This window comes from Rhincodon typus, chromosome 9 (assembly GCF_021869965.1).
Source record: "Rhincodon typus isolate 14 chromosome 9, sRhiTyp1.1, whole genome shotgun sequence".
In the NCBI taxonomy this organism is placed as follows: Eukaryota; Metazoa; Chordata; class Chondrichthyes; order Orectolobiformes; family Rhincodontidae; genus Rhincodon; species Rhincodon typus.
The window spans coordinates 90,723,915-90,749,165 of NC_063340.1; the positions used below are offsets into that span (position 1 = coordinate 90,723,915).

The following is a 25,251-nucleotide window of genomic DNA, read 5'->3' on the forward strand; positions in this document are numbered from 1 at the left end:
GGCCATGGGGCGGGGTTTGTGTCCAGGGGGCGGGGTCTATGTCCATGAGGCAGGGCACTGTGGCCATGGGGCGGGGTTTGTGTCCAGGGGGCGGGGTCTGTGTCCATGAGGCAGGGCCCTGTGGCGATGGGGCGGGGCAGTGCGTGTCAATGTGACTGCGGTGCATTCTCCGATTGGTCCCGGGTTTTTCGCGCGGAAGGCGGTCTCACGTGACTCAGTTTGGCGGGAAAGCGGCGGCGGTGGAAATGGCAGCGGTGGAGGATCCGGTTCTGAGGGAGGCTCAGAGACAATACCTCGACTTCCTGGATGATGAGGTGGGGGCGATAGGGGTCAACGCCGGCGATGAGGTGGGGGGAGTGGAAGAGGGAGAGATGGGCCGAGGGACTGGGCTGGGCGCCTATCCCACCCCATGGGCATGAGTTTCCTGTACCCCTCCCCGGGAGGGGTGCGACCACTTGGCCCGTCCGCCTTGTTCACCCTGACCCTCCCACCCCACTTTCCACACCCCTCCCCCATTTTCTCTCCCCTTACCCAACCCCTCCCCCGCACTCTCCCATGCCCACTTCCCCTCCCTTATACCCCACACTCGCCCTCCCCCTTCCTCCCCCCCCCCCCCCCGCCCCATTCCACAACCCTCCACTCACTTTTGTTGTGCTTCAGGTGACCCTTTTGTCCTGAAACCTGAATGTCTGTCTGTCTCCTGGCTTAAAGTAAAACAAGCAAGTACAGCTGCTGCAGATCTGAAACGAACAGAAACAGAATTTGCTGGTGAAACTCAATGTGTTGCGTCCAGTGACACTTCATCCAGTGCTCCTGGCTTCTGATTTCTATTCCTGTACCCCTTCCCAGTTGCCAAGCAAAATCCAGCAGTGTTTACCTGACACCATTCTCTGTTCCCTCCGTTCATAATTTGACTCCATTTCAAACGTTCATCTTAAGTATACACGAGAGCACACAAACGAGGAGCGGAGGAGACCATTCAGTCCCTCAATCCTGCTCTGTCTTTCAGCAACATCAAAGCTGATCAGATTGCTTTTGTTTCCCGACTACCCGCATAAACATTTCTTCTCTCCTCGCTTATCAAGTATCTGTCTATCTCTGCCTCAGAAAGATTCATAGTTATTCTGTCACCATGCTGAAACCAACATACAAAGAGTGCTGGAAAATCTCAGCAGGTCTGGCAGCATTAACATTTTGTGTCTGATATCTTATTCAAAAGAACCTACAGCACGTGAATTGCAGCAGTTTAAGAGGGCAGCTCACCAACACCTCAAGGACAACTAGGGACGGGCAATAAATGCTGGCCTGGCCAATAATGCCTACATCTTACAAGTGAATTTTAAAAAAAAAACCAGTGGTTCCAAAGATGCTGCCAGACCTGCCATGTTTCAACAGCATTTTGTTTTTATTTCATTAATTGTGCACCTCTTCTTGGGTGAAGCTGCCCCTGACATAACCAAATGAGTCCAATTTGAAAGCAGTCACCTACATCAAAGATGGTTGTATCCCTGATGATGATTTAATCAGTTGGTTTGGTAAGCTTTTGAGGAGTAAAGGACCAGCTGAAAGAATTTCAGACTAAGGTTTTTTGCATTCTTGCCAACAGCAAGACCAGGGGATTTACCAAAGTAAGGTGAGGGACATGATCAGTGACAACTTGTACCGACTGATCGTCAACATCAATGACCTGCGCAGGAAGAATGAGAAAAGAGCAACACAGTAAGTACCTTGTTCAGATAACAAGGTGTAGAGCTGGATGAACATAGCAGGCCAAGCAGCATCAGAGGAGCAGGAAGGCTGACGATTCGGGCCTAGACCCTCCTTCAGAAATGCGTCTAGGCCTGAAACGTCAGCCTTCCTGCTCCTCTGATGTTGCTTGGCCTGCTGTGTTCATCCAGCTCTACACCTTGTTATCTCAGATTTGCCAGCATCTGCAGTTCCTACTATCTCTGAAACAAGTACCTTGCTCAGTTGTCTAACCTGAGCCCACTTCACTTCCACAGTCCCCATTACTGTATACTCTTCTTGCCTGATGTTAAAAATCTTGCTAAATAGGACTTTAGTGTGCCTGAGCATGCTCTGCCATTCAGTGCGATAATAATTGATTTTCAATATCAACTGCCACTTTTTCTTATCTGGGTTTTATATTCCATTACTCTATCTCAGTACATAATGAAGCAACTCATGCTCTCTTGGGGAGCTTTCTGACACTTTTCTCCATGACAATTAGAAATGGGCAATAAATGCTGCCCAAACCAGCAGTGTCCATGTCCTGTGAATAGTTAGGGGGGAAAGTAAAACAAACTCCAGAGAGACTCAATCCCCCGAGTGAGGAAGTTTCTTATCTGTTTGAAACATATGTTTTAAATGTGCTTGAGGCGGCAGAATGATCATGAAGTGTATGTTGTTGGATTGATGTGGATGTTCCAATCTCTTGTTCCAAGAGATGTACAGCACCCCAGGAGACAATTCAGCCTGTGCTCATACTGGCTCTTTAAAGGATCTATCCATTAAGCCCCAGTAGTTAGCTCTGTCACCACCTTCCTGCAAACATTGAATTGATACCTTTTAGGAGCTATCACTGAATCTGTAGCTATCACCTTTGAGTGCATTCCACATCAAAGCACACTTTTCTCTTAAAAGAAACCTCCTCATGTCCCCTTGGTTCTTTTATCATTCTAAATCTGTCATCTCTTGTTACTGACCCTTACTACCCTCACTACTCGGGGTTGGGGTAGCATATCTTTAACATTTGAAAACCTGATGCAGATACACTGAGCCAGTTAACCTTTGTCTAATTTTCTCTCAGACTGCTGAGCAATTCCTTTGAAGAACTCCTGGCCTTCCAGCGAGCTCTGAAGGACTTTGTTGCCTCAATTGATGCCACCTATGCCAAGCAATTTGAGGATTTCTACATTGGACTGGAAGGCAGCTTTGGGTCCAACCATGTCAGCCCACGGACCTTGACCTCTCGGTTTCTCAGCAACGTTGTGTGTGTGGAGGGGATTGTGATCAAATGTGAGTCTCTGATCGGGTGAGACTGGGTGCTGCTCTGTGTTTGCGTTTTGTTTTGTTCGTGACTTCAGGCGAACACTCCTTGCAGTTGGTTCTCATTGATTGAGGAAAATGAGCTTGTTAATAGTCAGTTTGTAACTTAGTGCTGTATTGTGAGAACGGTTCGTCAGTGGTAACCTTAAACTGAATACTCACTGCTTTTTCAAGTGGTTCAGATGTTTTTGAAAGATCTTTAAGCACCATTTGAAGAGGAGCAGGGAGTCTCCTTGGGGATGCAATCAACTTTTTGCTTCGATCAATGCTGCCAGATGTTTGTTGATTGGTAGATGTTATTTGAGATCTTGCTTGTATCAGATGATTGAATAGGTTGTGTTTTAAAATAGCTTGAATATTTTTGCTGGGATACGGCACAATGAGCTCGGGTGTAAATGTAATGTCTTTTTTTTTCCTCCTTTGACAGTGTAAACTCTTGTCTCCTACGCACCATATCTCAATGAGCTGTCATTGTCCTTAAACAGGATTTATCACCACTGCTGTTGGTTCTCATTGCAGGTTCGCTGGTGCGTCCCAAAGTGGTCCGTAGTGTCCATTACTGTCCAGCTACAAAAAAAACCATTGAACGCAAGTATACGGATATGACATCTCTTGAGGCCTTCCCCTCCAGCGCTATTTACCCAACCAAGGTGAGGTTTCTGCAGCATAGCGTGAAGGGGCTGGAATGGTTTCAGGGTTGGATCTCTGGAACTCAGTGTATTTCAGTTCTCACGCAGTGCAGGGTTTCTGAGCTATGCAATAATGGTGGGGCGATTATTGCTGGCTGTGGGCTGTGCAAGAGTTAAACTTATCATTTGAAACTGCATCAATAATGGCAAATACAGCTGGATCAAACCTGAGAAAGATCTCCTTACCAACATCTTTGCCAAAATTGGGAAAGCTGTCTCATGCTCGTTTGAGAAACAACCTGACAAGGTTATATTCAGGCAGCTAATATGTCCCAATTTCCCAGCCACCACCGGATGTGGCATTAAATTGATATAGAGTCAAGAGATTAATGCCCTGGGGAACCTCAACATTGACTCCAGACCTCGTGAGGTCCGAGATATCAGGTCAAATGTGGGCAACAAGCCTGCTTAGTATGCACACTGACACCACACTGCGCGCGCACACCTCCATTCATCCACCCCTCAGTTGATGCAAAAGCCCTCCCAGCAAGTTCACAAAACTTGATGGGTGCACCGGAGGTTGGCAAGGACAGAGAACATACTTTGTGTCTACTGACCTGTCCCATTAAGGACATAGATGCTGAGCTGAGTAGAAGGTGATGAGGAAAGAATCCATTTGATCTTTAGAATCATTGAAGCCCTATAGCATGGAAGCAAGCCATTCGGCTCACCAAGTCCACACCAAACAGCATCCCACCCAGACCCACCCCACACCCTGTCCCAGTAATGCTGCATTTCCCATGGCTAACCCATCTAGCCTGCACATTTCTGGACACTGGGCAATGTAGCATATCCAATCCACCTAACCTGCACATCTTTGGACTGTGGGAGGAAACCAGAGAACCCGGAGGAAACCCTTGCAGAAACAGGGGTCACCTGAGGTTGGAATCGAACCTGGGTCCCTGGTGCTAGTAGGCAGCAGTGCTAACCACTGAGCCGCTGTGCTGCCCCAATTGTTCTCGCCTTGTCCTCGCCAACCTACTCGTCACAGAGGCATTTGTCTGTGACTATATTGGCAAGAATGACACCATCTTTGCATTAAGCATTCTCTTCCCTTATGTTATGCAGTAATACCACCATGTTACATAGTACAGATTTCGAATAGGTCCAACTCCTTAAGACTGGGCATCTGAGAGCCATCAGCAGCTGATTCAACCTTTACCATCAAGCCAGGGGATCAACCCTGTTTCAGTGGAGAGTGCATGAGGGCATGCCAGGAGCAGCAGCAGGCATACCTGAAAATGAGGCATCAACCTGGTGAAGCTGCAAAGCAGGATTGTTTGTGTGCCAAACAGCATAAGCAAAAGTGATAGAGTTAAGCAGTACCACAACGAGCCGATCTGATGCCATTTCCAGTCAGGAGTGCTGATTTTAAAAAAAAGTAAAAGGAGGCTCCACAAATACCCTTCAATGATGGGGGACCCCAGGTATCACGGCAAAAGACAAGGCTGAAACGTTTACTGCAGTCTTCAGCCAGAAGTGTCAAATGTATGATTGATCTTGGCCTCATCCAGTGGTACCCTGAGTGACTGCCCTTGACATCAAGGCAACCTTTTGACTGAGGTATTGAATTTGATTGAAGGGGCCAGAGCAAAACTCATGATTAAAAATTGGGGAATACTGTTGTCTGGAGTCATACCTAGCGCCTGACTGACACGTGTTCCCTCTGTGGGATTGACACAGCGACTGACCAGCACACTCATGCCAAGGGAGATGGACAAAGACATTGAAACATACACCACTAAATATAGACAACAGATTGGAACTCCAGGGATGAGGGGAGAGACTCACTTTGTCATGCTGAGAGATTACAAGAAGTATGAAAGGTCCCGGTCCAAAATGTCGACTTTCCTGTTCCTCTGCTGCCTGACTTCCTGTGTTCCTCTAGCTCCACACTGTATTAACTCACTTTGTCATGCTGCCTTAATACCATTCGAAGTGGGGATTTGCCAATGACTGCACAGTGTTCAGCATTGTGGTGAATGTCTCGGCTTCTACATCAAGTGTGGAAACTGGATTAATGTGTGGTTTTAGTATTTGCTGTTGTAGTTCCATCTTCGCATGGAAGTACTTGCCATATCACTGTCAACACTCCCTTTTCCAATATTATGCTTAAGACTGTCTGCTTCTGACTTTGAGATTGTGATAGGTGAGTTACCCAAATCAATCACTGGCAAGGCCATTTCAAAAGGCAATTTAGAGTCAACTGCATTGCTGTAGGTCTGGAATTAGAGAGACCATTAACAAATCCAGTGGGTTTTTACAGCATTTGATGGTATTCTGTCATGATTGCCATCACTGAGGTTAACTTTGTTTCACGTTTCATTAATTGAGTTTAAATTCCACCAGCATGTTTCCAGAACATTAATCAGAGAGTCTCTGGGTTACAAGTCCAGGGACGTTACCCTTACACCACTGTCTATGACTAGATAATGTGTTTGGTGTTTGCTGTGGGTTGCAAAGTGATGTCTGGCATCTGGAAATTCTGCCTGTAGTTACAGTGATATTTGATTTGGAAGAGTACTGGCAAGAAGCTAAATAATCATTGCTGCTTGAGAGTTCTGTAAGTATCTGTGTATCCCTGTCCTGTAGGATGAGGAGAATAATCCCTTGGAAACTGAATTTGGACTGTCCTCATACAAAGACCACCAAACAATAACCATTCAGGAGATGCCTGAGAAGGCTCCTGCTGGCCAGCTGCCCCGCTCGGTTGATGTCATTCTGGATAATGACCTGGTGGATGTGGTGAAGCCTGGGGACCGAGTGCAGGTCATAGGCACCTACCGCTGTCTGCCTGGGAAAAAGAATGGCTACACCTCAGGAACTTTCAGGTATGTTCAGTGAGGCAAGGTGCCAACAATATTTATCACTGGCGAGGGAGGACAGATCATACAAACACAAACATTTGGGGCAGGCTGCTCGAATTGCTCTACCATTCAGTAGGACCACGGCTGATTTGATTGCAGCCTTGAATCCACATTTCTGATCACTCGTGATAACCTTGTTAGTCAGTTATATATCTACCTCTGCCTTGACAGAATTCATTAACCGTCCATCGCTCTCTGGGAAGAGTTCCAAAGATTCATAACCTCGGAGAAATTTGTCTCACCAATGTCTTAACTGGGCAAGCCTTATTTTTAACTCCACGGTTCTAGTTTCTTTCATAAGCAGAAACATCTTTTCAGCACCCACCTGTCAAGTCTCCTTGGGATGTTGTATCTTTCAATAAGATCGTCCTTCTAACACCAATGGATACTATCCCAACCTTTCCTCTTAAGATATCTTTTTCATCTCAAGGTATCTTCTCTATCTTGGGTTTCAGTTTTATGAACGTTTTTTGAGCTGCTTTTAATGCATTTACATCCATTAATTTAGGAGACCAAAACTGTACTCAGTACTCCAGATATGGTTCCAGTAATAAGCAGTATGACTACTGTAAATCTTTTAGCCATTCACTTAAGTCTGTAAATGATATAGTCAGCTTATGTCCTATTCGTAACTTGCTATCCTTTCTATCTTTGTGTAATCAGCAGATTTAATAAGCATACTTTGGTTCCTTTGTTGAGAAAAATTGTAATTATTTGAACCACCCAGCACTGATCACTGTGGTACTCCATTATTTTCAGTATTGCAACTTGAGAATTATTCACTTCTGCCTCCTTTATTGTTTGTTAGCTAACTAATCCTCGGTTCATGCTGATATGTTGCCACCTATACCATGAGTTCTTATTGTGCATAGTAACCATTGTGGCACTTTGTCAGATAGTGATTGGACATCTAACTTCAGCTCATCCACAGATTTCCGTTTCTATGCATTACTTTCTTACTTCCTCAAAGAGCTATGATAAATTAGTCAAAACATGATTTCTGTCTTATAAAGCCATTTTGACTGTACCTGATCATGTTGAGGTTTACTAAATGTGCTGCTACAACCTCGTTAACAGTCGATTCTGGCTCTGTGGTCAATGTTAAGCTAAATGACCTGTGGTTTCTTGCTTTCTGTCTTGGTCTCTTGAATAAGAAATTCAAATTTCTACTTTCCAATCTGATGGGACCTTTCCAGAATCTAGAGAATTTTGAAAAATTGAAGCATGTACTATTTCAGCAGCTTATTTTTTTTTTAAATGAGCCTGGGATGTAACGTAGAAGATAGGAGCAGGAGGAGGCTATTTCAGCCCTTCGAGCCTGCTCCGCCATTCATTATGATCATGGCTGATCGTCTAATTCAATAGCCGAATCCTGCTTTCTCCTCATAACCTTTGATCCCATTCGCCCCAAGTGCTATATCTAGTCGTCTTTTGAATACATTCAATGTTTTGGCATCAACTACTTCCTGTGGTAATGCATTCCACAAGCTCCCCACTCTTTGGGTGAAGAAATGTCTCCTCATCTCCATCCTAAATGGTCTACCCTGAATCCTCAGACTGTGATCCCTGGTTCTGGACACGCCCATCATCAGGAACATCCTCTCTGCATCTACCCTGTCTAGTCCTGTTAGAATTTTGTACGTCTCTGTGAGATCCCCCCTCATTTGTCTGAATTCCAGCAAAACCAATCCTGACCTAGTCAGAGATGGGAGGAACTGCAGATGCTAGAGAATCCGAGACAAGGTGCAGGGCTGGATGAACACAGCAGGCCAAGCAGCATCATAGGAGCAGAAAGGCTGACGTTTCGGGCCTAGACCCTTCATCAGAAAATCTAGGCCGGAAACGTCAGCCTTTCTGCTCCTATGATGCTGCTTGGCCTGCTGTGTTCATCCAGCCCTGCACCTTGTTGTCTCTGACCTAGTCAGTCTCTCCTCATTCGTCAGTCCGGCCATCCCTGGAATCAGCCTGGTAAACCTTCGCTGCACTCTCTCAAGAGCAAGAGCATCCTTCCTCAGAAAAGGAGGCCAAGTCTGTACGGAATATTCTAGGTGCGGTCTCACCGAGGCCCTGTATAACTGCAACAACACATCCCTGCTCCTGTACTCGAAACCTCTCGCAATGAAGGCCACCATACCATTTACCTTCTTTACCGCCTGCTTCCCCTGCATGCTTACCTTCAGCGAATGGTGCACAAGGATACCTGGCTCCTGTTGCACACTACCCTCTCTCAAGTTACAGCCATTCAGACAGTAATCTGCCTTGTTTTTGCTTCTGAAGTGAATAACCTCACATTTATCCAAATTATAATGCATTTGCCATTGATTTGCTCACTCACCCAATCTGTCCAGATCATGCTGAAAGATCTCTGCATCTTGGTCCCAGTTCACCCTCCCACCCAAGTTGGTGTCATCTGCAAACTTTGAGATGTTCCCTCATCCAAATCAGTAGTATACATTGTGAATAGCTGGGGTCCCAGCACAGATCCCTGTGGCATCCCGCTAATTACTGCCTGCCAATTTGAAAAGGTCCCATTAATTCCTACTCTTTGTTTCGTCTCTGCCAACTAGTTTTCTATCCATCTCAATACACTTCTCCCAATCCCATGTGCTTTAATCTTGCACAATAATCTCTTATGCGGGACTTTGTCAAACACTTTCTGAAAGTCCAAATATACCACATTGTGTACCCTCCTTGTCACCTTAACTAGTTACATCTTCATAAAATTCCAACAGACTCGACAAGCATGATTTACCCTTCTTCAATCCATGCTCACTCTGTCTGATCCTGTCGCTCCTTTCTAAATGTTCCACTATAAAGTCCTTGATAATGGATTAGAGAATTTTCCCCACTACCAATGAAGTCAGTAAGGATTCAGGGACTTGACAGATTTTAGTTCTAACATTTTTTTTCGGTACCTTTGCCCTGGTAATTGTTTTATGTTCCTCCCTCTCCTTTACCTCCTGATTCACAATTATTTCTGGGATGTTACTTGTATCTTATGAATTGGAGGTAGAGAAACACTGAATTGTTACAGTGCCTAAGGAAGGCATTCCGCCCACCGTCTCTGTGCTGACTCTCCAAATGAGCGTCTTCATCTATTGCCATTCTTCCACCATTTCCCCAAAGCAGAGTACACGGTTCCTTTTCAAAACACCGAATTCTCTTATGAAAGCTGTGATTGAATCTGCCACTGCCACACTCAGGCCGTGATTTTCAGCCACTGAGAAAACGCCTTTCCTCGTCACTTTGCTACTTTTTAAATTTACTTATTCAGCTTGTCTACTTTCTTTTCTGTGTACCAGAGTTAATGTTAAAATCAGAGATTGAGGAATCCCAGACCGTGTCCTCACCTCACAATCTCTAATGTGTCAATCACATCATCTCTGTGAAATAACAGGGAGATTATTCAATTTAATCTGCTCCTAAATGATTCAATTATGGGGTTCCACAGGGACAAAGAAATGTGATGTTTTACACCTTTAGGATTGTTTGGTTAAGTAGCTGCTAATGCTGTGAATAACAGGAGAGAATGAGGGCAAGAAATTGAACTGAATGCAGTTTTGGCAGAGATGGAAGCTATGTAACAAAGCTGTTTTCTGCAGGACAATCCTGATTGCGTGTAACATCAAGATGATGAGCAAAGAGGTGTCGCCGATGTTTTCTGCAGATGATGTGGCCAAAATCAAGAAATTTAGCAAATCTCGTTCAAAGGTAGGAGTTGGTGAATTTATCACTCCTCCCTGTATACTTCATATCTGTAGTAAATAACACCATAAAACAGACATTCTCTCTAATAAAGTGAATCTTCAACATAGTTAATGCTTCTTGAATAATGAACATGTCATCCTTATGGTGGAAAATTTTACTTTAGAGTCAAATCTTTATTTTCCCTTGTTGAAACATTTCTGGGGGGGTTATCAGGTATGTGTTTTTCTTTCCCTGGGATCTGAGTCAAACTGGTTAAGTATTTTGATGGGTGACTACGTGTTTAGTTATATTCCATTGGTTCACAGCATTTCCTTAATCATTTACATCCACTGGGACGACTGCGTTGATTCACACTGCAATCTACTTCTCTGTTGCTAGGACATCTTTGAGCAGCTTGCTAGGTCCCTAGCCCCCAGTATTCATGGGCATGAGTACATCAAGAAGGCAATCCTATGCCTGTTGTTGGGTGGATCGGAGAAAGTGCTCGAGAATGGGAGCAGGATTCGTGGTGACATCAATGTCTTGTTAATAGGTAAGGCATGCAGACTGTTTTGCTGAGTGCTGCGTTAAATTCTACTCTTCACTGTATAGGAAGTGGCTGGGTTCCTGATGAAAACATTCATGGCTAAGTCTGAATATCTTCCTGGACAGTGTGGGCCAGCAGTGTGATGGAACACTTTCCACTTTTCTCAATGACTGCAGCTCCAACATCACAGTGTGGGAGGCATTTGTAGCAGTAATGTCACAGCCTTGGTCCAAATAAGAGAGCTGAACTCCCAAAGTTAGGTGAGATGACTGCCCTTCACATCAAGGCAGCATTTGATCGAGTGTGGCACCAAAGAGCCTGAGCAAAACTGGAATCAGTGAGAATGAGCAGGAAAACTTTCTAGCTGGAGTCATACCTGACATAAAGGATGATGGTTGTAATTGTTGTTGGTCAGTCACCTCAGTTCCAGGATGTGACTGCAATGGGGAGGATGTTGGAATGTCACTGGACTAGTAATCCAGAAACGCAGGCTAATTCTCGAAGGACACAGGTTCAAATCCCACAATAGCAGATGATTAAAGTTTAATTCCTTCTGAATCTGGAGTAAAGCACTAGGTTGATGGCAGCCATGGCACTATTGATTATCAAAAATATGTAGGATAAAGCAGCCTGCGTAATTGGCACACCATCCAGCATCTTCACCATTCACCCCTCTTAGCAGCAGCGTGCGCCATCTACAGGATGCACTGCAACAATTCATGACCACTTCCATCCAGAAGGACAAGGACAGCAGCTACATGGGAACACCATCCCCTGCATGTTCCCCTCCAAGCTGCTTACCATCCTGACCTGAAAATATATTGGTGTTCCTTCACTGTCGCTGGGCCAATATCCTGGAAATCCCTCCCTAAGGACACTGGGTCTAGGTGCAGAAGCAGCTGGCTTTGTCCTCCAATGCGCACTTTCCAAAATTGACCGAAAGAAGCAGTCTGGCTTACTAGCTTCATTTTCTGAAGAAGGGTCCAGACCCGAAAGATCAGCTTTCCTGCTCCTCTGATGCTGCTTGGCCTGCTGTGTTCATCCAGCTCTACACCTTGTTATCTTAGTCTAGCTTACTATGCTGTTTTTTCCCGAACCAGGTGATCCATCCGTGGCTAAATCCCAGCTCCTACGTTACGTACTCTTCAGTGCTCCACGTGCTATTCCAACCACTGGTCGAGGCTCCACTGGTGTGGGTTTGACTGCCGCAGTGACCACTGATCAAGAAACTGGTAAGAGTTCTGAAGTAAGAGCCCTTAAGAAGGGTAATATCCAGAATGTTGACTTCTCCTTTCTTCCAGATGCTCTCTGGCTTGCTGTGTTCTTTTAGCCTCCTGTTTATCTACCTCGGATTTTGGCATCTGCAGTTTTGTTTCTAACCAAGAGTTGTTGATCAGCCTGTGATGCTGACTTGGAAGCAGTGTGAGGGAGAGCGGGAGGAAGGGAGGGATTGTAGAACTAACCCGTTTTTAAAATGGAATGAAGGCAGTCACGTGGAGTGAGCATGGTTGAGATGAGGAAACACTTTCTCAGAGGGTTGAGCATCTTTGGAATTCCCTTCCTCAAAAGACAGCGGATGCAGAATTGTTCAATTTTTCTATGGCAGAAGGAGGTAGATTCTTGATTATGCAGAGATCAAAGATTATCAGGGACATGCAGGAATGTAAAGTTGAGATTAAAATCACGTGAGCTACAATCTTATCGAATGGCGGAACAGCTTGGAGGACTGAGTGACCTGTTCTTGTTCCTTATTCATATGAGCCTGGATTAGGAATATTATGAAATGTCATGAGGCATTGTTATAATGGCCCCACAGCTTCCTTTGTTGGCAAAGGGATGTGTTTATGTTTTTTAAGACCAATTTTCAATGCAGGGGTCCCTACTTTACAAATGTCCTGTTTAAGAATGTGACCCCATATGTACTTTAAATTTATAAAAAAAACCCAACATTTCTGGTATGTACGAACAGAAACTTTTCATTAAAAACTGAAAGAACTGTGGATGCTGTAAGTCAGGAACAAAAGCAGAAGTAGCTAGAAAAGCTCAGTGGGTCTGGCAGCATCTGTGAAGAAAAAACGTTTTGGGCCTAGTGACTCTTCCTCAGAACTTTTCATTGTCCTGCATTGTGCTCTGACTTGTCTACAAATCGACTTGTTAACAGATTCTAGAACACAACCTGTTTGCAACCTGGGGCCTGCCTGTATTTGTAAAGATTCAACGTTTCTCCCACAGGATGTCATGTTTCAGATTGGAGTCTGGTTTCAGTCTGATTCTGGTAAATGGTGTGGGGATGGGGATGGGGATGGGGCTTTAGGTGTTCAGAGGCGGGTCCCATAATACTGCTTGCAGTATTTGTTGCTGCCACTTGGAGGTGTGGTTGGCTGATATACCTCAGCACCATGTGTTCACTGTTCCAAATGCATTGCTTTTTTATTTTCTCCTCAACTTGTTATAGAGTCAAACCAGTTCATGCCAAATGTAATCCCAAATTAAACTCGTCCAACCTGCCTGCTCCTGGCCCATATCCCTCCCAACCTTTGTCCACATCCACCACTTCCTTAGGAAGTTCATTCCACACACAAACCACCCTCTGTGTTTTAAAAAAAAAATTGCCCTTGTTCAGAGATGTCACAAACCTCTGGAGCAGGTGGGACTTGAACCCTGGCCTTCTGGTCGAGAGAGAGGGATGGTACCACTGCTCCAGAAGAGCCCTTCTGTGTTGATTTAATCTGTACATCTTTAAGACAGGCCTGTGCCCTAGTACAGACTAGCAACACCTGTTGCTTTCATCTTGTTTAAGAATGGCTCTGGATGCAGTTACATTCAATTTGGATTTATGTGACAAAGGAGTTTGGTAAGTCAAACACCATAGAGGAACAGTGGTTGACTGTGCGCTTTCCGTTGACTCACAAGGTTGTGTCTCTGATGATGCATGTTTCTGTCCAGTACTGAAACAGTGAAAGGAGAGGATAGATCAGTCTCAGCTGGCTTTTAATTACCACCTCTGTAGTAACTGCAGAATGTTTAACAAAAGTGAGGAAACCACTGTATGCACAAGATTAATCAGTTGCACTGCCAAAGCTAAGGTCTGCTAATATGACAGCATCAAGGTGTATTACTGCTGAGATGTAAAGGTTTTCATTGGTGGCTCTTGTTAATTCTGTCTATCTGCTAAAGAGTGATTTGTTGGCCCAGTAACATGAATTATGGAGAAACAAGAGTCATTTCCTTCCGGATCTCTCAAAGTAATATTGTGCCGCGCTGTTGCGAGAGTGTGCTGTTTAAAAGCAGGCTTCTGATTGTCCTTTTTCTCTTTGCCAGGAGAGAGGCGGCTGGAGGCTGGAGCTATGGTTTTGGCAGACCGAGGGGTAGTCTGCATAGACGAGTTTGACAAGATGTCTGATTTGGACCGTACGGCCATCCATGAGGTGATGGAGCAGGGACGTGTGACCATTGCGAAAGCAGGCATTCATGCCAGACTGAACGCCAGGTGCAGTGTTCTGGCTGCAGCTAATCCTGTTTATGGAAAGGTGAGAATGTGTATGCAAGAGGATCGCTCTAGATTGGGATTGGATCCATCTGGAGTGTTGTCTAAACATCAGGTTCCATCAGTCGAGGAATGCCTAATCTAATTTGTCTCTGGTTTATATGCTAAGGGATGTTTCTGTACTCTGCTTCACCATCGTTCTCTCTGAGCTGTGTGGCCACACAGCTGCTGGGAGGACCCCATAACCCCCGATTGGCTCATTGACACGTTGACCTCTGCACGCAGAAGCCCCTTCTGCACAAAGCCTTCAGAGATCTACACAGTGGAAAATAAGATTGCAGGCATGCTACGCACCTTCTTGATCAGCCCTCTGAGGCAATGCTTTAACCCTGTATCTGAAGAAGCTCTTCTGTAATGTATTATTCTAAAACATTGTGGATGCTGGAGATCTGAAACAAAGACAGAACCGGCTGAGGGGAGGCTGTAGCATTGTGGGAATATTATTGGGCTAATCCAGAAGCCTGGCTAATGTTCTAAGGACATGGGTTCAAATTTCACCATGGCAGCTGGTAAAATTCAGTTTCAATATAAAGCTGGACTTTAATGAAAGCCAGTCTAATGGCAACCACATCACCATCGTCGACTATTATAAAAACCCATCTGGTTTACTGAAGGCCTACAGGGAGGTAAATCTGTTTCCTACCCTACATGTCGACTCTTAACTACTCACTGAGTATCGAGGGATGGCCTAGTCATTGACTCCCACGTCCCGAGAGTGAATAAAGGAAATATTCAGCAAGTCTGGCCAATTGTGCGGGAGGAGAATCTGAGTTAATGTTTCATGTTGATGACCTTTCACTAGAACAAGTGTTATTTTGTGAACTCCTTGGATTTATGCTGAGTGAGATGTTTTGTTGAAGTTTGCAGTTTTTGTACTGTCTATTGTGTTTTGAAATGGCAGCATCAACGCTTAAATCTTCAAATTATAAATCAGTTCCAATCCAGCCAAAACTGCATTGATGCTATTTATTTATTCCACCGTAAAGGACAGACAGTGGTTGTTTGGGGCAGTAATTCGTTCTGTACCTTCAGCACTAATTAAAGGCAATGAGGAGAACAATACTTTGGGCCAGAGATAGTAGAAACTGCAGATGCTGGAGAATCCGAGACAACAAGGTGCAGGGCTGGATGAACACAGCAGGCCAAGCAGCATCATAGGAGCAGAGAGGCTGACGTTTCGGGCCTAGACCCTTCATCAGAAAAGGGGGAGGGGAAGGGGGTTTTGAAATAAATAGGGAGAGAGTGGGAGGCGGATAGAAGATGGATAGAGGAGAGGATAGGTGGAGAGGAAACAAACAGGTCGAAGAGGCGGGGATGGAGCCAGTAAAGGTGAGTGTAGGTAGGGAGTTAGGAAGGGGATAGGTCAGTCCAGGGAGGACGGACAGGTCAAGGGGGCGGGATGAGGTTGGTCGGTAGGGGAAGGGGGTGTGGCTTGAGGTGGGAGGCGGGTATAGGCGGGAGGAAGAACAGGTTAGGGAGGCAGGGACGAGCTGGACTGGTTTTGGGTTGCGGTAGGGGGAGGGGAGATTTTGAAACTTGTGAAATCCACATTGATACCATTGGGCTGCAGGGTTCCCAAGAGGAATATGAGTTGCTGTTCCTGCAACCTTCGGGTGGCATCGTTGTGGCACTGCAGGAGGCCCAACATGGACATGTCGTCTGAGGAATGGGAGGGGGAGTTGAAATGGTTCGCGACTGGGAGGTGCAGTTGTTTATTGCGAACCGAGCGTAGGTGTTCTGCAAAGCGGTCCCCGAGCCTCTGCTTGGTTTCCCCGATGTAGAGGAAGTCACACCGGGTACAGCGGATGCAGTATACCACATTGGCAGATGTGCAGGTGAACATCTGCTTGATGTGGAAAGTCTTCTTGGGGCCTGGGATGGGGGTGAGGGAGGAGGTATGGGGGCAGGAGTAGCACTTCCTGCGGTTGCAGGGAAAAGTGCCAGGTGTGGTGGAGTTGGAGGGGAGTGTGGAGCGGACAAGGGAGTCACTGAGAGAGTTGTCCCTCCGGAAAGCAGATAAGGGTGGGGAGGGAAAGATGTCTTTGGTGGTGGGGTCGGATTGCAGATGGCGGAAGTGTCGGAGGATGATGCGTTGGATCCGGAGGTTGGTGGGGTGGTACGTGAGGACCAGGGGGATTCTTTTTTGGTTCTTATTGCGTGGACGGGGTGGGAGGGATGAGGTGCGGGAGACACGGTTGAGGGCGTTCTCGACCACCGAGGCGGGGAAGTTACGGTCCTTGAAAAACGAGGACAACTGAGATGTACGGGAGTGGAATGCCTCATCCTGGGAGCAGATGCGGCGGAGGCGAAGGAATTGGGAATAGGGGATAGCATTTTTGCAGGAAGGTGGGTGGGAGGAGGAGTATTCTAGGTAGCTGTGGGAGTCGGTGGGCTTGAAATGAATATCGGTTTCTAGGTGGTTGCCCGATATGGAGACAGAGAGGTCCAGGAAGGGGAGAGAGGTGTTAGAGATGGTCCAGGTAAACTTAAGGTTGGGGTGGAAGGTGTTAGTGAAGTGTATGAACTGTTCGAGCTCCTCGTGGGAGCACGAGGCGGCGCCGATACAGTCATCAATGTAACGGAGGAAGAGGTGGGGTTTAGGGCCAGTGTAAGTACGGAAGAGGGATTGTTCCACGTAACCTACAAAGAGGCAGGCATAGCTTGGGCCCATGCGGGTACCCATGGCTACCCCCTTTGTCTGCAGGAAGTGGGAGGAATTGAAAGAGAAGTTGTTGAGTGTGAGGACGAGTTCGGCTAAGCGGATGAGGGTATCAGTGGAGGGGGACTGGTCGGGCCTGCGGGACAGGAAGAAGCGGAGGGCCTTAAGGCCATCTGCATGGGGAATGCAGGTGTAGAGGGACTGGACGTCCATGGTAAAGATGAGGTGTTGGGGACCGGGGAATTGGAAGTTCTGGAGGAGGTGGAGGGCATGGGTGCTGTCACGGACATAGGTAGGGAGTTCCTGGACCAAGGGGGAGAAAATGGAGTCTAGATAGTTGGAGATCAGTTCGGTGGGGCAGGAGCAGGCGGAGACAATGGGTCCAGGAACTCCCTACCTATGTCCGTGACACCACCCACGCCCTCCACCTCCTCCAGAACTTCCAATTCCCCGGTCCCCAACACCTCATCTTTACCATGGACGTCCAGTCCCTCTGCACCTGCATTCCCCATGCAGATGGCCTTAAGGCCCTCCGCTTCTTCCTGTCCCGCAGGCCCGACCAGTCCCCCTCCACTGATACCCTCATCCGCTTAGCCGAACTCGTCCTCACACTCAACAACTTCTCTTTCAATTCCTCCCACTTCCTGCAGACAAAGGGGGTAGCCATGGGTACCCTGCCTGTTTGTAGGTTACGTGGAACGATCCCTCTTCCGTACCTACACCGGCCCTAAACCCCACCTCTTCCTCCGTTACATTGATGACTGTATCGGCGCCGCCTCGTGCTCCCACGAGGAGCTCGAACAGTTCATACACTTCACTAACACCTTCCACCCCAACCTTAAGTTTACCTGGACCATCTCTAACACCTCTCTCCCCTTCCTGGACCTCTCTGTCTCCATATCGGGCAACCACCTAGAAACCGATATTCATTTCAAGCCCACCGACTCCTACAGCTACCTAGAATACTCCTCCTCCCACCCACCTTCCTGCAAAAAAGCTATCCCCTATTCCCAATTCCTTCGCCTCCGCCGCATCTGCTCCCAGGATGAGGCATTCCACTCCCGTACATCTCAGTTGTCCTCGTTTTTCAAGGACCGTAACTTCCCCGCCTCGGTGGTCGAGAACGCCCTCAACCGTGTCTCCCGCACCTCATCCCTCCCACCCCGTCCACGCAATAAGAACCAAAAAAGAATCCCCCTGGTCCTCACGTACCACCCCACCAACCTCCGGATCCAACGCATCATCCTCCGACACTTCCGCCATCTGCAATCCGACCCCACCACCAAAGACATCTTTCCCTCCCCACCCTTATCTGCTTTCCGGAGGGACAACTCTTTCCGTGACTCCCTTGTCCGCTCCACACTCCCCTCCAACTCCACCACACCCGGCACTTTTCCCTGCAACCGCAGGAAGTGCTACTCCTGCCCCCATCCCAGGCCCCAAGAAGACTTTCCACATCAAGCAGATGTTCACCTGCACATCTGCCAATGTGGTATACTGCATCCGCTGTACCCGTTGTGGCTACCTCTACATCGGGGAAACCAAGCGGAGACTCGGGGACCGCTTTGCAGAACACCTACGCTCGGTTCGCAATAAACAACTGCACCTCCCAGTCGCAAACCGTTTCAACTCCCCCTCCCATTCCTCAGACGACATGTCCATGCTGGGCCTCCTGCAGTGCCACAACGATGCCACCCGAAGGTTACAGGAACAGCAACTCATATTCCGCTTGGGAACCCTGCAGCCCAATGGTATCAATGTGGATTTCACAAGTTTCAAAATCTCCCCTCCCCCTACCGCATCCCAAAACCAGTCCAGCTCGTCCCTGCCTCCCTAACCTGTTCTTCCTCCCACCTATCCCCTCCTCCCGCCTCAAGCCGCACCTCCATCTCCTACCGACCAACCTCATCCCGCCCCCTTGACCTGTCCGTCCTCCCTGGACTGACCTATCCCCTTCCTAACTCCCTACCTACACTCACCTTTACTGGCTCCATCCCCGCCTCTTCGACCTGTTTGTTTCCTCTCCACCTATCCTCTCCTCTATCCATCTTCTATCCGCCTCCCACTCTCTCCATACTTTGGGCCAGTCTCTTGTGGAATGGGACTAGTCCTGTTCTATCAAGTCCCCGTCTTGTTGTGGTGGATATCGTCGACATACGTTAGTGTTTGTTTCTCTTGGCTGATTTGCTCCTTCTTTGCCTCCCCTTTCCTTGCCAGTATAACCAGTACAAAACTCCAATGGAAAACATCGGCCTCCAGGATTCCCTGCTGTCCCGTTTCGACCTGCTTTTCATTATGCTGGACCAAATGGACCCAGAACAGGACCGAGCGGTTTCTGAGCATGTGCTGCGAATGCACAGGTATCGGGCTACGGGGGAACAGGATGGTGATGGTAAGTTCAGCAAATAGTAATAAGCCATTTTAACAAAAACAAACATCACCGATTTGACATGGTTTTCTGAAAAGTCTGTTAAGTTTGACCCACAATTACTTTTTAATATTAAAGCTAACAGAGTATAACTAGGGGTGCCTCTGAATTTAATATATTTGGATATTCAAAAAGCATTCAATTACGTGCCAACCAAAACACCGCACAAACTAAGGGCCCAGGTACTTGCTGATGAGCATGACTGAGGAATTGGTTAAAGGTTTAAAAAAAGGAAAGAAATTTTTCATTTTCAGATTGGCAGCATTTTAATAGTGGGCTCTCTGCGAGGATCCATGCTGGGGATCTCAGCCTATTTGCAATTCGTGACTGAAATGAAGAAACTGAGGATAATGCATGTACATTTTCCAGCGGTGGAAAGCTGGGTGGGTAAGGTAAAATTCAAGTTGCCGTAGTCTTACCGAAGCAGGGCTGCTGCTTTCATTATAGAGAGACGTGACTGGTGGCAGTTTAACCTCAGGGTCACCATGCCTTAGGTGAGGGGCAAGGTTGAGAAGGATAGTCCGTCATAGTCCTTTCAGCCAGTGTGGGAATTGAACCCACCCTGTCGGTGTCACTCTGCATCACAGACCAGCCATTCAGCCAACTGAGCTAGATGGGAAAGTGATATGGAGAAATGGGAGATAAAAAAACAATGGCAAGTGGAGTATAATGTAGGAGAATCTGAGACTTCATTTTAATAAGAAGAATGAAAGCAATTTTTTAGGTGGTGAGGAATTATTTAATGTTGATGCTGAGAGGGATTTTAGAGACCTTGTATATGAACCGCAATTAACAAGCAGTACCGCAAACATTTAGAACATCAAATTTGATGTGGGATGTTTTTGAAGCAGTATGGACATCACTGGCCAGAGCAGCATTGGTTACCCATCCTTAATTTCTCTTGAACCGAGTGTCAACTATGTTTGCTCTGGGTTAGGAGTCACATGGGCTAGACTAGCTAAGGACAGCTCCTCTTTGTGAACCTGATGGGTGTTGGGGTCACTGTCACTGAGTTTAGCTTTACATTCCAGATTTATTAATCAAGTTTAAATAATATTGTCGAGATGGGATTTAAACCAGTCCACTGCGAAGCCTCTTCTAAGGATGCCTAACCTGAAGAAGTTACCCTCCTCCCTCCGGACAAACCTCAAGGGATCTCTCTCCCACTGCAACTCCCTCTTCTATCCGCCTCCCACTCTCTCCCTATTTATTTCAAAACCCCCTTCCCCTCCCCCTTTTCTGATGAAGGGTCTAGGCCCGAAACGTCAGCCTCTCTGCCCCTATGACGCTGCTTGGCCTGCTGTGTTCATCCAGCCCTGCACCTTGTTGTCTCGGATTCTCCAGCATCTGCAGTTCCTGCTATCTCCTCCACAAATTGTCTGGGGCATCTGGATTACAGATAAGTGAGATTACCACCACGTCACCGTCCCCTGTACTGCAACGTCAAAGAGTTTGATTTCTACTTCTTACTTGTGCAACCATCGGTAGCTGGCAGTGGACCTATCATTTGTGTTTGAGAAATGATACTTTGCAATTGGAAGGTTAATGACTTCAATCTCTTGATCTTCAATCTCTGTAGTATGGACTAGCTTCCTTGTGAAAGCAGATTTCCATCTGTGGTGCATTAGTGCAGAAAAAGAGTTAACTGCTCAATGAACCAACAAAGAGATTCAAACATTTTTGTTTTTGACCGAAATAGGATTATTCAGTCACCTTATGGCTTGGGACACTGCTGATTCTAAATCTGATCATTGCCATTTTTTTTAGCCTTACCCCTGGGCAGTGCTGTTGATATTCTGGCAACAGAGGATCCTGATACCATTCAAGAAGAGGGACAGGAGCTTCAGATTTATGAAAAGCACGACACCCTTTTACATGGAGCCAAGAGACACAAGTAAGTTCCCCGTGGAGATTGTCAGCGGAGAGCGTCATGTAAGCAAGCAGTTGAAAAAGCTTCCCAGCTAACACCCCACACTATCCAATTAGGGAAGAGAAGGTGCAAACAATTCTAGATGTATAGCCTGTTGGTATTTTCTGATCTGCCACAAGATGTCACACTTGATGTTTACAGTTGAGTTAATTTGTAGTGGAGAATAAAATATCACAACTGAATCAGTACATTGACCTTTCAGCTCTAGATGCCCATCCAGTTGAGGAGGATGGATTAAAACTCTTGGAATCTGAATTTTGTTTGAAACATATAAAATCCTGAGGGGCTTTGTGGAAGGGATGCTTCCTCTTATGGGTGAATCTAGAACTAGGAGTCACCTGTATAAGATAGATCAACATTTTTTTCCGAGGATTGACAGTCTATGGAACTTTGTTCCTCGAGCAAAGTGTTTGAATATCTTTAGTGTAGGTGAAGATAGATTCTTGCTAAGCAAAGGGTGAGAGGTCATCAGGGTAGACGAATAATCTGATCAGCCATGATCTTATTGAATGATGGCAAAGACTGAATGGGGCAAATGGTCTGCTGCTGCTCCTCATTCATATGTTCTTGTGAACACTGATCTAAGGAATGCCTTTACTTTTACAAGGAACTAGTCAGAGCAGACTCAATGAACTGATTGGCCAAGTTCCGCTCCCACATTTTATGGTCTAAAATTTAATTTGGGGATTGCAGAGGAGGGAGAATGCAGTTTGTAATGACTGGTTCCTGAACTGAAGAGAAGGTTTGTGGGCGAAATGTTTAATGCTGACTATTTGAAGAAGTGTGAACAGTTATCAAAGTGTTTGACTATCAGCTTGTATCTGAACACATTTTGCTATTCACCAGAATTAATTCTAGTCTGAGAGCCACAGAAAGACTGTCCTTGGAATAGCAAGAGTGATTTAGCCAACCATGTTTAGATTTCAAGCTGTTTAAATCATCTCTGAAGATCTTCCTGGAACAGAAGGTCCTTAGATTGAGATGTCATTGAACTGAACATTGTTTGCAATGTTTGAGAGGCAATTTGATCAGACTGCAAATGATTCTTTCCCCAAATGTGAGCAACTGATGATGATTTGAATAACACATCAAGAGGAGGAGCTGGAGTAATACTGTGTAGGGAAAATGGAATTGAGAGTTATAGTGACGAGTGGAGAGGTGACTGGCTATGCAATATTTACTTTCTCAAGGATATGGAGTTCAGTGTCTTATGCTTTGGTTGCTTTCCAAGTGGGGACAGGACAAGATTTGTGAGAATTCTACCTTGCAATTTAATTGCATTGAATGGATTTCCGCCATGCAGATTGCATATAGTCAACAATCAAGGGCTTGATGGACTGAATGGCCCGAACCCCTCTCACATGTTTAATGTTGCATTAGATTGGAAATTCAAGCAGTCTGATCTGGTTGTGGTGCTGCACTTATGGTAAAGACTGAACTTATTAAATCTATTTGTGAAGAAGTGACTTTCTAGAATTAGACCATTGGTTTCTGTGTTTATTGAGGAAAGTACATGAGTTTACAAATGTTCTTATTTCATCACATTGTGCAATTACAAAAGGTATGGTTCAGCCTGAACTTGCGTGAGTTCTGAGAATATCCTGTTGTGCCTCTAATAATGAAAAGTGATTCTCTCTAATGAAACCACATAAAAGACCTCTGTAGTACTGATGCACCACAACCTTTGAGAAACTCTTTCGCATGGGCTCTCTGGCTAATAGTGAGATGAAGTGATTTGTACACTCCCTGTCTTCAGATACCATATTTAAAGAGTACAGAACTGGCATACCTTGTAATGATGAGGAGTTACAGTTTAGACTGTATGTTGAAAAGCTCTGTCCTGACTGATTAAAGTGATAGGACTTTGTGGACATGAAGTTTATTCAGTTGCAAGCTGCTGGGTAAGGAGCAGTACATTAAAGGCAGCTGTGGTGTCAAGGGCATCTGAGAATGGATTCCTGTACCAGACCCACCTCTTGGCTGGGTTTCGTCACCTTCAGCCAGCTTTGCCCTGTTGGGAAATTGACTTCATTTAGCAAATTGTAGAGCATCTTTCCAGCTCGTGTTTTCTGAAATGCACCAGAGAGCTCCATGGAAGCAAAATCAAACAAACAGTAGTAATGTTGACAAAAGAGAGGTTGGGCCTGAGAATTGGTTAAAGAGGCCAGGAACCAAAAAAATGTGGGCGAGGGATACAGAATATGGGTTCCATCTGGGATGACCCCAGATGGTGGAATGAAGAGATAAATGGCCAGGGTCAATGTAAGTTTAGTGAATTGTCGGAGGTTTAACACAAGCTTGATAATATTCCATTTGAGAAATCGGGGAGGCTGGAGACTGCGTGAGTTGGCGAGCATTATAATGATTGCTCAGGGTATGTATTGCTTCAAGATATCATCAGGACGTCGGCATTCTGGATGGACAGAATAAAGAAAAGATAGCCAAGACAGCGGTGAAATATCATCATTTGGGAATGATAGTCACAGAGAAGGGTTTAGCAGTAGATAGACTTGAAGTAAGGGTGAGTAACTATTATAGAGTGGTGATTGGTATTGCCCTGTGTCTGACCTGATGTGTAAGCCCAAGGGTCGGAAACTTTCTCATCTCAGAAATACCATGGAAGATTTTTTTCTTACTCATCATGGGCTCTGACTGCTTTCATGAGCCCCCAATGTAGGTCAGCTTTTACATTTGGTGAAATTTCTGTTCAATCTTTCTTGTGGAAAGACAGGTTACAGGCTGCTGGTAGTAGTCTGTAGTATGGACTAGCTTCCTTGTGAAAGCAGATTTCCATCTGTGGTGCATTAGTGCAGAAAAAGAGTTAACTGCTCAATGAACCAACAAAGAGATTCAAACATTTTTGTTTTTGACCGAAATAGGATTATTCAGTCACCTTATGGCTTGGGACACAGACTGGCTAGACATCCCCATTTCAACTATGAAGCTAAAGTATTGTTGAGCTGGTTTCAACATTGTGTTCCACCTGATCCTATTGATTTCCTATCCAGTGAAATATTTGCACTTTCACTGGGAAATTACAATTTTCCCCTTTAAAACTTACGTGTCCAGCATCAAGTGGGCAGTGCAGAACCAGAGCCCCATTTACAAAGTTCCATGAATGTGTCTTTGTATGTAGTTTCACTTCAAACATAGTATTGATTCTCTCACCGTCAAAGGTTCCTACATAAAATGGCACAGACGAGACCTCTGAGGCAACACAAAAATGCGTTAGCGTTGACCTAGAACTCATGAAGAGCAGATCTCAAGCTGTCTAATCTCACTCGGATAGGAAACTTCCATCACATTTGAGTTGACTTCCTGCCACTTGACAGGGCAGTGTTAATGAACCAAACCCCCTGAGGTGAACCCCATTTCTGAAGAAGGGTCCCGACCTGAAATGTCAACTTGCCTGCTCCTTTGATGCTGTCTGGCCTGCTGTGTTCCTCCAACTCCACACTGTGTTGTCCCCCTGAGGTGAACCCTGTCTTGATGACAGTAACGAAAGACTAGTAATTGTACAGAAGCAGAAACAGGAAAATCTTTCACGAAAAGTAGTACAGTGCTGGTCCAAGACAGCGGAACACTGTCACCGGGACTGCTTGGATTCTGTGGAATGGACCATGTTCAAGCATTCAGCGGAAAACCTAAACGAGTATGCCACCACCGTCACGGACTTCATTAGCAAATGTGAGGAGGACTGTGAACCAAAGAAGTCTATCCGAGTGTTCCCCAACCGTAAACTTGGATGAACCAGGAAATCCACTCCCTACTGAAAACCAGATGGGCAGCATTCTAGTCAGGTGACCTGGACAAATACAGAAAATCCAGGAAAAGCCATCAGGGAGGCCA

The 25,251-nt window shown here is 45.9% G+C and overlaps 1 protein-coding gene across 2 annotated transcripts in view; it reads left to right on the forward strand.

The window, feature by feature from the left end:
• Positions 1-157: 157 nt before the first annotated feature.
• mcm3 (minichromosome maintenance complex component 3) overlaps positions 158-25,251 on the forward strand; it is a 42,916-nt gene continuing 17,822 nt past the window's right edge. For both annotated transcript variants that reach the window (XM_048601252.1, XM_048601253.1), the window contains exons 1-11: positions 158-314; positions 1,607-1,719; positions 2,810-3,018; positions 3,568-3,698; positions 6,330-6,568; positions 10,207-10,315; positions 10,691-10,844; positions 11,939-12,070; positions 14,160-14,368; positions 19,262-19,436; positions 21,240-21,366. In XM_048601252.1, the coding sequence (XP_048457209.1) occupies positions 246-314; positions 1,607-1,719; positions 2,810-3,018; positions 3,568-3,698; positions 6,330-6,568; positions 10,207-10,315; positions 10,691-10,844; positions 11,939-12,070; positions 14,160-14,368; positions 19,262-19,436; positions 21,240-21,366 (1,667 nt within the window). In that variant the 5' untranslated portion in view covers positions 158-245. The remainder of the gene's footprint in view (positions 315-1,606; positions 1,720-2,809; positions 3,019-3,567; positions 3,699-6,329; positions 6,569-10,206; positions 10,316-10,690; positions 10,845-11,938; positions 12,071-14,159; positions 14,369-19,261; positions 19,437-21,239; positions 21,367-25,251) is intronic.